The sequence below is a fragment of the Panthera onca genome, chromosome D4, assembly GCF_046562875.1.
Source record: "Panthera onca isolate mPanOnc1 chromosome D4, mPanOnc1 haplotype 2, whole genome shotgun sequence".
In the NCBI taxonomy this organism is placed as follows: domain Eukaryota; kingdom Metazoa; phylum Chordata; class Mammalia; order Carnivora; family Felidae; genus Panthera; species Panthera onca.
Window position 1 is genome coordinate 62,053,057 of NC_138351.1, and position 15,542 is coordinate 62,068,598.

At 38.4% G+C, this 15,542-nt stretch overlaps 1 protein-coding gene across 6 annotated transcripts in view; it reads left to right on the forward strand.

Moving 5' to 3' along the window:
- TGFBR1 (transforming growth factor beta receptor 1) overlaps positions 1-15,542 on the forward strand; it is a 57,264-nt gene that overhangs the window by 16,119 nt on the left and 25,603 nt on the right. For 3 of the 6 annotated variants that reach the window (XM_060609207.3, XM_060609208.3, XM_060609209.3), the window contains exon 2: positions 12,026-12,271. In XM_060609207.3, the coding sequence (XP_060465190.1) occupies positions 12,026-12,271 (246 nt within the window). Of the gene's footprint in view, positions 1-1,883; positions 6,540-12,025; positions 12,272-15,542 lie in introns of those variants that run through there. The other 3 variants (XM_060609204.3, XM_060609210.3, XM_060609205.3) reach the window with 3 other exon arrangements.

Genomic DNA, 15,542 nt, shown 5'->3' on the forward strand with positions numbered 1-15,542 from the left:
CTTCTCGGTCCTCCTGAAGGTGTTCCTCCTTTGTTCCTACACAGGTTACATACACTGTTCTGGTGAAAGGTGTTTAGGCCTTACTCTGCGCTTCTAAAATATGAACTACACAGTGCTCGTTTCTTTATGGCTCCAGTAGGTCTTTTGCTATTTGCAGGCCCAGGTGTGACTCTCTTCTTCCTTTCATTCAAAGGCAGCTGGTGGGTGGTCACCACTTCCTTCTCTTACCACGGTTCTATTTTAGCTTTATTGTAGCCCAGAATGATTTGCCACTTTTCATTTAGGTTCATCCCTGTACCTCAGTACCTGTGCAACTGAGTCACATCACCTAGAGCCACTGTTGCTTTCCAGAGGGAAAGGCTTGAGTCCTTCATCGTGTCCTACTTGGGAGAGATCATCATAGATTTTCCAATATGCTTTTTTCCCCTGTGCTTTTAGAATATATCTAGATTGTGTTGATGTAACTCTTTGGGCATTTCTGTTTCCTCATCTGAAAAATAAGAGAAAAGGATCAGGTAATTACCAGGTTCCTCCAAGCATGAATATTTTATGAGTTATGATTCTCTATTTGTTAGGGATATGTGCACACTGGATGTATTCCAACACTTTGTTAATTTGGGTTGGAACTGAAAATCTACTTTCTTGTAGGTACGTCTCATGCTACTTACATCTCACGCTGCCTAAGAACTACTGAAGTTCTAATAACCCTGTTCAAACAGTCATACTGCTGAAAAACTCTGTATGGGTACCCATGAATGGAGAAAGAGACAGAAATAGCTGACGGGAATGTTCACTGCTTTATGTGCACACTGTTTATATTATGTATTCTGTGTCAGTGTTGTCTTCTGGACTTATGTAAAGGTTTGCTCTGATTCTCTGTACAGCAGGTATAATAGGGACTGGCACATAGTAGGTGCTAATAAATACTTGTTGAATGAATGCATAAATGAATTTTTTAGCATTTTATGTGCTGAGTACTATGCTAAGTGTTCTTTCTTTCTTTCTTTCTTTCTTTCTTTCTTTCTTTCTTTCTTTCTTTCTTTCTTTTAATTTTAGAGAGCTAGAGAGAGAGGGAGAGCATGAATGGGGGAGAGGGGCAGAGGGAGACAGAATCTTAAGCCGGCTTCCACATTTAGCACAGAATCTGCTGCCATGCTCAGTCCCACAACTTTGGGATCCTGACATGAGCCAAAATCAAGAGTTGGACACTCAACCAACTGAGCCACCCAGGGTCCCCTGAGTATTCTTATTTCTGTACATATTATCTCAATCTCAAACCTTCTGAGATTGCTGTTGTTATAAATTTAGAAAACAGTCTCAAAAAAGTTAAGCAACTTCCCCAAGATTACTTACAGGCTGTCTGGCAGAGATAGGATTCGAACTTCTTTTTGTCTCTGAATTCCCTTATATTATCATACTCTTGTAATAACCACTAGTCCACATAAACTATAATGAGAAACTATAAAGGTATGTTTAGATTGGGAAAAACCAAGAAATTCAGTTAATGTTGTAGCGCTAACCATCAGAGGTAAAAGTTTCTCTATTCTTTTTAGGGGCTAGGGTACACATCTGCTCTGTATATCAACATACCCCTTCAACTCTTTGAAGTGGTTAAAAAAAAAAAAAAACAAGACACATGATAGCAATAGAATTATAATCACATTGTATATAGCTTTAGTAATATAACCATTTCCCTGTCCTTAAAAATGCTTCTAAAATATCAGCTTTAATGCCTATATAGCATCCCACTTATGACTGTGCCATAATTTATTTTGTCATTGTCATATTGTCATTCATATAGGTTGTTTTCAACCATAAAATGCTGTAACAAACATCTGCGTGCATATCTTTGCTCTTATCTCATGTTACTCCTTTAGACAACATTCTAAGAAGTAGTATTAATAGAGTTAAAGAAGTTTTATTTTTTTAAGTAATATTTACTTTTTTTTAAGTTTTTTTAAAAGTTTTATTTATTTAGGTAATCTGTACCCTCAGTGTGGGGCTCAAAGTCATGACCCTGAGATCACAGGTTGCATGTTCTACTGATTGAGCCAACCAGGTGCGCCCCCAAAAAAGTATATTTTAAAGGCTATTACTGTATCTTGGCAAATTGTTTCACAGAAAGAACATTAAAGTTTTGAAATTGGCATGAGGTGGCAATACTCCATATAGTAAATGTACTAAGTTAGGAGTTTTGAAGATAGTATAGGAGAAAGGGATGGAGCATAGGCATTTTTTATTTTTTTATGACACTGAATAGATATAATATACTCACATTTTTCTAAATTCAAAAAGTACAAATGTGTGTGTAGTGAAGTCTCCTCCCATCCCTATCATCTGGGTACCCAGTTCCCTTCCGTGGAAGTCAGTGTTACCTATTGCTTTTGTATTTCCAGGGAGATGCTTTGTAATATGTACAAGCCAATGTGTATATGCATTTTCCTTTCTTCTTTCCTTCCTACCTTTGCTTTTTAGCCAAAATGTTAGTGTATTAAATATACTGTTCTGCACTATGCAGTTGTTTTTTAGAGAGAGAGCCTGATCAGAGAAGAGGGGCAGAGGGAGAGAAAGAATCTCAAGCAGGCTCCATACTCAACACAGAGCCCGATGTTGGGCTTGATCCCACGACCCCAGGATCATGACTTGAACTGAAATCAAGAGTCAGATGGTCAACTGACTAAGCCACCCAGGCGCCCCCAGATTTTTACTTAATACATCTTAGGGGTTAGTCTATGTTAATCATCATCAAATTTTTGAAAACAATTTTTTATGAAAACATCAATTTTTTTTTTTTTTTTGTAGCTGTATGGGCTTCCATTTTAGTGGTACCATCATGTTATTTCACCAGTTCTATTGATAGATGCATAGGCAGGATTAGAAACAACCTAGTATAAAATTCTTAGGAAATTAATAACCATGTATGTTAGGCACTTTTCACATGTAAAGTATATCTGTAGGCTACATTCCTTCTAGGTCAGAGGGTATGTTCATTTGTAATCTTGGAAGTGTCAGGTTGCCTTCCATTTATATGGAGGAAGAGGTTATTCTGGATGATGGGGTATTGTCCATCAAATGGGCTTAAGGGAGGTACTTGAGTGGGAATTTCAGACAGTTGAAAGGAGAGCATTGAGAGATGGGAAAAAGACTTCAAAAATGAAGGTAGTTAAAAGTAAAAAAATTTGGTTGCTTGGCCATTTAATTGAGGACCCTGGTGCTAGTGACCACCCACATACAAAAGAGATACTCCTGGGATGTTTATTCAAGAATCATACTGGATCCTTTCTGGATTCTGGACCTAGGAATGCAGAGATGCATAAAATACTCATAAAATACTAACCTACAGTGTAATGGAGGAAATAGATCAACAAACAATTATACAATGAGTTTTGCTACCCTAAATGCTGTACCTTGAAGATGTCAACTTAAGTTGAATTAGTCAAAAAATGAAAACATGGAGGGGCGCTTGGGTGGCTCAACTGGTTAAGCATCAGGTCATTATCTTGCAGTTTGTGAGTTTGAGCCCTGCATTGGGCTCCGTGCTGTCAGTGTGGAGCCTGCTTCGGATCCTCTGTCTCCCTCTTTCTCTGCCCCTCCTTGCTCACTCAAAAATAAACAAATATTAAAAAAAAAAAAAAAAAAAAAAAAAGGAAAGTATGGGTGTTTAATATTTGATGCAACTTGTAACAATAGAATCTTACTATTTGAAGAATTGTAGAGTTTTAGTTTTATATCAACCCTTTACTTAGTGCAGGAGATCCCTACTTCACAAATTCTGACTATTGGTCATTAAGCCTCTGCTTAAATATCTCTAATGATAGAGAAGTCATAATCTTCTGTGAGGCAGTCAGTTCATTGTAGGGAGGAGCTGTAGTAAGGAAATGCTTTTTATGAAACAAAATTTACCACATCCTGACCTCATGATTTGATTTAGTATTGGAGTGAGACAAATAGACACTAGGTCTATAAAATGAGGTAGTTGTCTCCACGGCTAGGATACCTTTCCAGTCAAACTTTGTCGAATTCGTTCTTTGATTTTCTGACCCATATTTACATAGCAGATGGATGTTCAAGTAACATTGATTATTTATTATTTGGACATTTGTGGAATTTTGTGCCCAGTTCTCTCTCTGTCTCCCCTATCACCATGGCTACAGTTAACAGTAAATGCTGTTGACTTTTAAAAATCTGTTGTTAAACAGATTCCCCAAATTTGCTAAGCAAATCTTTATCCTGTATTTATGCAGTTTATTTTATTTGAGCCTAAACGAAGGCCTTTATATTAATTGTCCCTGTTAAATCTCATCTTGCCATTGAGGCAGCCTGTTCTTAGTGTGTTTTTCTTGGATATCAGTTAACTTTATATCAACTAATTCCATGGAGCTCAGGAGACTAGAAAATGGAAGTATTGTAAAAAACAAAAAACAAGTGATTGAGAATTTAGGCATGCCCCTAGTCCTCCAGGTTGGAGTTGTATGTTGAATTAGAAATGTTTCTTAAGTCCTTGGACTTTCTGGAAGCATTTCTGGGTAAATCATATTTTTGTTTTAAAGCCCTAAATTTGGGAGTGGAATGTTATCCGGACTAGACTAGAGAATTCGCTTTCACGCTGTATGGTGCTTGGTGTTTTGACAAGCTCACTTTGACATTACAGCTGCCAGGTAACCCTAAGGGGTGGAGTTGAGAAGAACCACTGAGTACTTGGAAGAATAAAAACCCTGTTGGTGGTCAGGGTTTTAGCCTTGTTTACAGAGATTGGCAGCATATTTACAAAAGAAGAGAACCTAGTATGCTTTCCCCAGAGCTGGAGCAGGGAGAAGAGAAGAGAGGACCAGACTCCTTGAGAGAGGGTGTGGCACTGGGCCGAGAGGGAAGACCGGAGGCAGAACTGGAGTGGGACTCGGACAAGATTGTAGCAGGGTTGCCAGCAGTACCTAAAAGGGTTTGTATGTATTCTAACTTTTGCCTTCATCCTTGCCAACAGTGGTATGATCTTCAGTTTTTAACAGTAGCTAAGCAGACTGAATAAAAGACATCGTTCATGTCCTTTACCTGTCTTTTGGTGCATATTTGTAATATTTGGGAATACTCTCACTAGGTAGCAATACATAATTGTGCTATAATGGGAAGGGTAAGGGAAAGTAAGGGTCATCACCCGCAAAGTCAGAGTGGTGAAAAGATTGGAATTCAGTCTCTGAGAGGGAAATCTGCATCCTCCTGTTGCTTTTTTACTGCTGAGCTGTCTCAGCAATGAAGGAACCTGAGTCCTTGTGGGGCCCTTTGATTACATCTCCCACTATTAGAGGAATAATGTTGTATTTTGGTTTTGAATGTGTTGACTTTGCAGTAAAAGGCAAGCCAAGCAGAGTGTTTCTTGGAAGGCAGTTAAAATATGAGTTTGGAGCACAAGGCCAAGAAGTATAGAGATGTAGATCTGAGAGGTAGCAGAGGGCTGACTGTGGACATGGAAGAGTGGTGTCATGTAAACCAATAAAGAACAATGTGTCAGTGTGTCTCATATCCTGAAGAATTTTAGAAAAGAACATTGAATTTCACCAGAAAGGCATCACTAGTAATTTCAACAGATGTTTCAGTCAAGTACTTGATAGAGGGAAAGAAGGATCGTGAGACCAAACAACAAGGGTTGAAAAAGGAGGGAGTATTGAAGTATATGCATAAAGCGGGGAGTAAGTTATTGGCCTGAGAAGACAAGGTTTCTGGTGCCAGTTTTTATTTAATCAACAAAGGTCATAGACCTGTCTGTTCTGTGTACTGTTCGCAGGCTGTCTGCTTTTCCACTTGTTTAGCAGGGTACCTGGGTTTGTGAATCAGCCCTGGGTGGCCCTAGCTGACTATCTAGCAGTGAAGGGAGGTAGAAGGAATAGGGTTTTGATGTGTGACCTCCAGACACACTCAAATGAAGCAATGATGGAAATTTCCTTTATAGTTGGGACCAAGTGCTAGAATCTCAACTTGGGATTTATCACCATCAGTGAAGTTGATAACCCCAGGAGTCCCGCTGTCTCTCTTTACTGTTGTCACTTTCTTTGACAGCTAGATGTTTGGTTTCTGACAGCCCTTCACATCACACCAACATCTTCTAATTTTGAAAATTCTGTGATTTATTTTGCAGTCTTTGGAAATTTCTATTGCTAGTAATTGTATTTCCTGGCATGGGATTGACAATTTTCTGTGAACGCAGTGGCTTTTCATTGCAGTGCTGAATCGTAGTGAAATCTGCCTGAAGACCTTAATGGGGAATAAGGTTAAGCTAAATTTTATTTGCAGGAGAGATACCAATGCAAATAATTAAAGTGATAATTAGTAATTCCTTCTATACATAGCCAAGTTTGTACATGGTTCGGTTGCAGGAGCAATATCGTGTCTTACCTTTCTGTCCAGAGGCTGAAGTTTTCTTTTCACCTTGATTGTAATGCAGATGCAGATTTCAGAAGTGAGAGTGTGGGAAAATGTGCATCATAGAATGGAGGAAGCTGTAGCTGCTGGTAGATATTGGGGCCTGGAAGCAAAAGGTGACCAAGGTAGGAGAAAGGTACTGAACAGGGAGTTTGATTCGTATCTTTGCTGTCAGGCAGAAAAGCCCAACTCTAGGGGTCCAAGCAAGAAGCTGTCCTATTGAACCACTGGGGAGTCTTGAAAGATTTGAGTTATTTAACATCTGGATACTAACTCAGAAACATACAGATACCAATACCATCACATGTTTGTGATGAAAACGTAGTGGGAATTCACATCCACCTGTAACATGGGTAGGATGTTGTTATAAATTATTTTGGTACTCCTCAGTTTTAGTTTCTGCATTAATAAAATGACGGAACTGAATTAGAATGAGACGGTCTTCAAGGTTTCCTGCGGCCCTGTCTAGGACTGTACAGTGGAACTTTACATACTACTTTGGGGAAGACGCGTTTCTTTGGTGGCCTACAAATAAAAACTGTGTGTGGAACAACGCCATTTATTATATGTGATAATTCTGTGTGGTCACATATGATTTATATTAGTAGTTTCAAGATGTGCTATTGTACAGTATCTCATTTGATGATCTCGTTGAGATGATGAAATAGGTCAGGAAGGGATTATGTTCATTTTGCTGATGAAATGAAACCATTATGGTTAATATCTTGAATAGTTATTGAAATCTGATGGTCTCATTAACATTTGGGATGCTAGCCGCCAAGGATAAAATCCTGCCACTGAGGAGAAAAAACCTCAGGACAAAAAGCTGTCAGGACAACTTTCTCACCTTCAGCTATCTAGCAGAGTTACATATGCTCCAAGTTCTGACTCAGATGGCCTGTGAAGCTTTTCTTGATATCCCTTCTACCTTGGCAGAGTTGAAGCGCTTTGATCATTGTCCTCCAGACCCTGGATTTTAGTGCTCCGTTTAATCCACGCTGCTGAGCTCTTGCAGTCCAGATACTTGTCTTATTCATCCCTACACCCCGCAGCCTGCGCAGTACCTGGCAGATAGATAGATATGCTCAGTGAGAAGTTGCAGAATGAAAGAGTCGAGTTGGTGGGCTTGTGTTAAAGGATGCTGCAGAGGAGGGTGTGAAACCTGGGCTCTGGGGTGGGAAGAAGACATCATTGTACACCTTTTTTAGATAGAAATTTTGCCCTGTATGTGCGTTTAAAAATTAACAACAGCCTAATTAATAAAGAGAGGTAGCTAGGGGTCAGATCTATCTATTCATAAAATAAATTTGAATTAAAAAATGAGAATTAAAGCTCATGAATTCATGGAAATTTTTAAATTCTTGTTTTATTTTTTCTCTGAACTGTCATCATATATGTCAACTCTAAACATCATATATGTTTAACAGCAATCTTGTATTCAGTCTCAACTCTGATTTAGAGTAGTAAAATAGAATTTTAAAATTCTCGCAAGAAATAAACCCTAATCTGGTTAAGCTTTATGTTAAGTGAAGTTTATATTTGTCCAGTGACCTATTCTTGTTGAAGGACACTTGTTCAGAGAAGCCCTTTAGCCCTAATTTTCTCAAACTTGCCATAAGTAGTAACCCCTTTAAAAGGAAACATGCAGAATGTATTTTTCCTGTTACTTAAATTGTATAGCTGTGAAACTAGATAAAAAATTTTTTGTTGTTTTTGGCTCATTTATAACTATAAACCAAGACTGCAAATTAAATACAAAGACAACTATGAAACTAACAAATTTCAAGTTAATAGTTATTCAGTGAGACAGGTGATGTTTAGGTTTCACAATAGAAAAAAATAGCCTCAGGTCTCATGCCATTTTAAATCTGTTTCTCTATTTTCACGTGAGTGATACTAAAAGCTGCAAGTATCCATTCTCTGTAAGTAATGTTGTGCAAGGTGCTATTAATGACTTTAAGGCTTTGTTTTTAAGTTCGGGATAATCAGACCTCATGTCTGACCAAAACACTTGCCAGCAAACATTCCTTAAATACCGGTTTTAATGAGATGTCAGCTGTGGTGTTCACTCGGAGATGAGGTTAACATGATGACATTACTGAAGTCTTTATTAAATGGTTCTCTATACCAGCTCATGCTGGAAGTGAGAATGGAAAAATGTCATTGGATACTTCCATCCACATTTATTTCTAATGAACTTTTGCAATTGTACTGCAAAGATAGGACCCATGTAATACTTGCAGCATATATATGTGGCATTAGCTGTTAGACTGTTTGTTGGCTTTTGACGATGCCTGTATTGTCATATGCTCTGATGATTCTAGTTTCCTGTACAGTATTTTTCACTGTTGGTTACAGTTACAATGAGACCTTTCCTTGCACAGTGTGCCATGAGAAACGTTTGGCCTGAGGGAGATCTTAATACAACCAAAGAAGCATCAGTGAAAGACAGCCTACTGACAGTACTTGTTTAGATTGTGGTTACTTATGATCCAGAATTTTTATCATTCATTTTAGATTATCTTTTAAATGAAAGCATTAAAAATTTTTTTGTACACAATTTGTAGACTCCCCTTCTTCTCCCAACATACTTGGGACCTCTGGTTTGGGAAATACTGCGTCAGCATGTATTTTTGTGATCACCATCTAAGAGTCCAGGATTAAACGGTGGGAAAACAAATTTTAAAAAACTTGGCCCTTCTTAATGTAATGAGAGACACCTTAACAGCAAACTATAAATAGAGTGATTTGTTCGATATGACAAGTCTTAAAGGTCCACAAAGAAGACTAGGAAACATATCATAAGGACCCACCCAGTTATCTTAAGGGTGGGGAAGAGTTTAGAGCATATCATGGAAAAGATCTTGTTTGAATAGGGTCTTAAAGGATGAGAGGTGGGTTTAAATGAAGCAGAAAGATAGTATGTGTGAAGACCATGGCCATGAAAGACATGATGGTGGGAAATGTGTGGCCTTAGATGGCATTTGCGAAGGGAGCCGTAAGTTGGAATCCCAAAGTAAAAGTCTTGTTAGGCCAAGCGTGTAGGTCTCATTTCATATATGCTAAGAGAGAAGATGAAGATCTTAGAATTGAGAGAGTATTCATGGCAGTATTTTTTATACATAGCAATTACACACTGTATCGTAGCGTTCGCCTTCTGTAGGCCTTGGAGCTCTTCAAGTGCTGGAACCATAAGTTGGTCTTGGTACACTAAGCTTTTGGTAGAGTAACTGATAAAACTAATGGTTAGACAGTATTGGTCGATTGACTAACCATGAGTACAGAGGATTCAGGAGAGAATTATGACAGTCTCCTATGGTGGTGGTTGTGATCTTTTGTGGGTGACAGACTCCTTTGTGATTCTGCTGAAAGCAACAAACCTTGAAAGCCATATATTTGACCTGCAGTTTCATGGCATTCATGTATCCCTGAAACCAGTCCATGGATTTTTTAGTCAGAATCCCTCCTTAGGAAATTATACCCGGGGAACCTATAATCACTGTGAATAACTACTGTCTCTTTTAATAATCTTTAAGTATTAGACTATGGACTATGACTGTGTCTTTTTTAATACTCTTTTTGAGTTCTTGTGTTTGGGAGGAGTTAATTCAAATAGCTGAACTACTTAAGAAGAAGAAAGAACAATTTTTTTTTTTTTTTTTTTTTTTTTTTTTTTTTTTTATGACGACTAAGGTAAAACATTGCTGGTCTGTAAAGGTAGTAAGTATATTAGTTAAGCCAGCAACCAAGAAGCACTTGCTTGAGGCATTCCTGACATTCCTGAGTTTGGTTTTAGCAAGTGAGTTGAGGTCCCCAAGACCACCCTTAGGCCCAGTGATTTGCTAGGACTAACAGGACTCAGAAAAGCTGTTGTACTCATGGTTATGGCTTATTACAGTGGGAAAGATACATAGTAAAATCCTCAAAAGGAAAAGGCACATGGGGCAAATCCCAGGAGCAACCAGGTGCCAGCTTCCAGGTGTGCTGGCCCAGTGCAGTGGCACAGGTGCACTCACTCCATAGCTCAGCATCACTGTGACAGCACGTGCAGAGTGTTGCAGCTTGGCAAGCTCAGTGGAGCCTTGGTGTCCAGGGTTTTTATTGGGTCTCAGTCACACAGGTTTGCAGTGTTCGTATCAGGGAGAATGTGCCAAGGGCTCAGAGCTTATTGCCTAGGGACTAGCCAAGGGCCAGTCCTAAACAGGCCTTTCTTGGGAATATGCAACATTTGAGCATCACAAGCCTGTTGAGTTCTCCTTTCCTGCACAGTAAGCTGTTCAGAGAGTTAGCTTTCTTCTGGCCTGCCTGTCTAGCTATTCTTTTTCTAGATATGCTGTTTCTGTGGACCTCCTTGGTCTCATCATAGGTAGCCATTCTGTGTACTACATATCTGGACTGTAACGTTTTCCTCTCCAACGAGTAATTGGGAAGTTTGTTTGGACCTAAGGACATAACTGTGTTTTGCAGTTTCATGAGTTTGTAGTGAAATCTAAGTGCCCATTCTATCATTCATTTAACAAAAGTGTTTTTTTTTTAAATTTTTAATGTTTATTTTTGAGAGAGAGAGAGAGAGAGACATAGGGCCCACAGGGGAGGGGCAGAGAGAGAGGGAGACACAGAATTCCAAGCTGTCAGCACAGAGCCCAGTGCAGGGCTCGAACTCACAAACTGCGAGATCACGACCTGAGCCAAAGTCGGACGCTTAACCGACTGAGCCACCCACGCGCCCCTAACAAAAGTTTTTTGAATGGTGGTATGTAACAGGCCTGTTAGACATGGATTTACAGAAATGATTAATATGGATCTCTGCCTGCAATGTGCTTATAGTTTCATAGGGGAGAGAAAAAATATAGCAATCCTGTTAATGTGTGCTTTGGGAAGCACTTAACCTCATTGGAGACCATGGTGGAAGGTCTGTGTCTGTTTGTAGGGGAAGGTGTTGGTAATTACGGGAAGACTTCCCTGAAGGAGTCACTTCTCCAGTTAAGCCATAAAGATCAAAAGATACAACTGGGCATGTTGCTAGTGTTTCTCCAGTCTATGATTACCTTAACTGGTGCAGTCTCCTTGGCTTACTGAGCAAGCACCCTAATCCTAGCTAGAAGATACATGCCTTTCTCAGGGTTTGCACAAGAGGAAAGAGAAATACAAATCTATTTCCATTACTCCATTACCATAAATCCACCCAAATGACATTTCCAGCCTCTAGTGAAGTAGGTAGTTGTATTTTCACATATTGCTTCCAGGTGGGGGAATATGTGAATACATAGCTTTGGGCTGATAAGAATAACCATTAAAAATTTACATGTACTGTGTTTCAAATGGGAGAGCCTTACCTTGATGAAATTACTTGTGAGAATTTTTCTGTAGTTGTAAACCAAAAAGTTTTAGAAAAAAACCTCGGTCCCGATTTTATCACATTTGACTCCTATGTATGTGTGCTTCTGAACAGAATTTGGAACTTCTGACAGAAATAAGCATTTTATTTTTTGAACAGTGCAAAGAAATTGTATTATAATAGGATCAGGAATGTATTATTTTAGTGAATATGGGATAACTTCACATTGCGAACCTTGAGAATTTTTTCTAATAGAATCTTCTCTTTTCCCAGCATTACAGTGTTTCTGCCACCTTTGTACAAAAGACAATTTTACTTGTGTGACAGATGGGCTCTGCTTTGTCTCTGTGACAGAGACCACAGACAAAGTTATACACAATAGCATGTGTATAGCTGAAATTGACCTAATTCCCCGAGACAGGCCGTTTGTGTGTGCACCGTCTTCAAAAACCGGCTCTGTCACTACAACGTATTGCTGCAATCAGGACCACTGCAATAAAATAGAACTCCCGACTGTTGGTAAGTGGTTGTGTAAGACTTTTCTCTAATACTGCACGAAAAGCTGATTCTGACCCTGGTTTTAGAACTAAAACCTTGCTCCATGGAGAGGCAAGAAGGAACTTGTCCGTAGTTGTAGAGTTATAGGAGTAGCCAAGATCCTGCTTGCTGGGTGTGTGTTGTTGGAGAACGTGGTTCCAATAATAGACTTTCTCTGAGGTCTGTTATGCCTAAAAGGCCATCCTCTTCAAGGCGGATTCTGACAGGGCTGCTGCAGCAGTACATCCTCAGAGTGTCCCTGCTTTGTCCTCAGAGTAGCCTTCTCTTCCTTGTATGATGCCCCAGCCTTTTAAAGCAGTCGGTAATGGGCAGGAATTGAGCGCAGCACTAAACAGTCCAGATGCCTTCATTTTGTAATTTAACTTTGCTTTATGATCTTTATATACAAATCATTATATATGATTTCGGGGCTTTTGGTCCTTCACCATAGTTTACATTTAACAGTGTCCTGGCCGAGCCAGGAATTTGAAGGCTTCATAAATTCTTAGAATTAGATTAATGTTCAGGTTCTAGTTTAAGATGTTAGCCTGAGCACATGTATTTAACTCCTTCCATCACTTTCCTCAAATCCTGAATTTCTACAGTGGCAATATAGAATATTCAATATAAAAGTGGGGGAAACCTGTATTCATGCTAGCAGAATTAATGGAAGAATACCAGCCTCGTGCCTATATTTGTGAGAAACTTCTATGATTTATAGTGCAGATAGCATCAGACTAGTGAAGAATTGACTACCCAGATGAAGAGAAGTACATGAAAGCACCTCTTACAGAATCCCACCTAACCTTACACTGAGGCACTCGGGTGAGGAGGTTACAGGAGGAAATGCCCCATCCTTCTTTAGGAAGCACCTGCTTTCATTGCTCACGGAGGCAACCACAGTGCTCCCTCTCCACTCCGAGTTGGTCCAGGCATCGTGCTAATTAGAGTAGGAAGCACTGCTGTGGCCCAGCAGAAAAGGGCCAGCCCTACAGGTTACAGAGCGAGGCAGTCCTGCACTTCATTCAAGTGATAACAGCAAAGTAAAACCAGACCTTTCAGCATGGTGGGGAAGCTCCCCATGGCAAGTTTCTATCAGACTGATTTTTCTGACTTCTGTTTAGGCATCTGCAATTCTAAAATGACAAAGAAAAATTATAATTCCACAATTTCCCATTTCCATTTGGCTTGAAATACCTAAATGAAGACTCATAAAGCCTTGTGAAGAACTCACTTCATTTCTAATGCTCAACATACATAAAAATCCCTCATTCCCAGGTCTCTGATAAGCAAACAACAAAAAAATAAAAATAAAAAAAAAATTTTACCAAATGAAGATTCAGTGGTTCAGAAGTGAACTGAACTGGATGAATCAATCCTATGAAAAAGACTTACCTCATGATAGGGAAGAACTCCCAGACAGTCTAAAGTCCATTTTCAGTTAAAGATCACTTTTATTTTATTTTATTTTATTTTATTTTATTTTATTTTATTTTATTTTATTTTAATTTTATTTGTTTGTTTATTTATTTATTTATTTATTTATTTATTTATTTATTTATGTTTATTTATTTTTGACAAAGAGAGAGCAGGGGAGGGGCAGAAAGAGATGGAGACATAGAATCCAAAGCAGGCTCCAGGCTCTGAGCTGTCAGCACAGAGCCTGATGCGGGGCTGGAACTCACAAACTGTAAGATCATGACCTGAGCCGAAGTCGGACGCTTAACTGACAGAGCCACCCAGGCGCTCCTAAAGATCACTTTTAGATGAAAAGCTCAACTGATGAATTATTTTTAAAAATGCAGTATTGAGAGTGAATAGCAGACTGGATACTAATATTTTATAGTTAAGTGTGATACAAGCTTAAGGCAAGATAAGCTTGAGAAATTGTGTTATAATTCAGGGAGAAAAGAGGGTGAGCAAATTAAGAGCTATAGAGGATAAATCTAGGTGATCCAATATACTTACTACAAAAATTCCAGAAAATGACAAATGAGCAGACAGAAGAGATGCAGAATGTTATGCAAAATTAATGAAAAAATACGTAATGAAATACATATAATAAAATGTCAGTTTCAAGAATGAAGAAAAAAATTGCTTATGCATTCGGCACAAGTGAACACTGATTACCTCTAAAAAGAAGAAAAAGTTCAGATTTTCTGCTTTTTTAAATATCAGAAGTTAATGGAACATCATATATTAATTGTTACCTAAAATTCCTTAGGTCTGCCAAGATTTTTTATGTATAAAAACAACAGCCATTTTTAGATAATAAGCATTCAGTGTATGAGAACCCATGTACTCTTCTTAAAAGAAATTATAAGAATTAGGATTCTATCATAAGAAATCAATCCAAGTAAAGATCTCAAGAATGGGAAAGTTGTGATATAAAAGAAATGGTTCTGAGCAGTGAACCAGCAAGGCTCAGGATTAATGCCAATGTAATTAATGTGTTTCTGAAATAATGCAAAATGTTAGTTATTAAGAGATTATAAGAATATAAATGATCTTGAAATAAAAGTCCAAGTGGTAAATGTCTGACTCTTGATTTTGGCTCAAGTCATGATCTCTTGGTTAGTGAGATCAAGCCCCATGTTGGGCTCTGAGCAGACAGTGCCCAGCCTGCTTGGGATTCATATTCTCTCTCTCTCTCTCTCTCTCTCTCTCTTTCTCTTTCTCTCTTTCTCTCTTTTTCTCTTTTTCTCTTTGCCCCTCTCCCATTTATGAGAGCATGGACACACTCCAATAAACTTTAAAAAATAAAAATTAAAAAAAGTCCAAGTGGTTAACATAGACTAGGAAGTATATACATGCAAACTCTATTAACAAAGCAAAAGATATATTTTACATTTAAAAAAATGGATGGAAGGGTGTCTGGCTGGCTCAGTTGGAAGAGCATATGACTCTTGGTCTCAGGGTCCTGAGTTCGAGCCCCATGTGGGGTGTAGAGATTAAGTAAATAAAAACTTACAAAAATGGATAGAGATAGATATATATACACAGACATATACTAAAATGTGAATTGTTTGGGGCTAGTAAGGCTAAAGAAAATTTTTTTTCATTTTACTTTTGCTCATCTATATTTATACTTTTTTTTTTTTTTTTTTGCCTGCCATTTGTATATATTATTGGCCTTGGAATAAGAAGACAAGCCAAACTTCTTTAAAAAAAAAAAAAGACTTAACACTTATGATGAGCACCGAGTAAAATTGTATGATTAAAATTAAAATTGTTTAATCACTGTACTATGTAC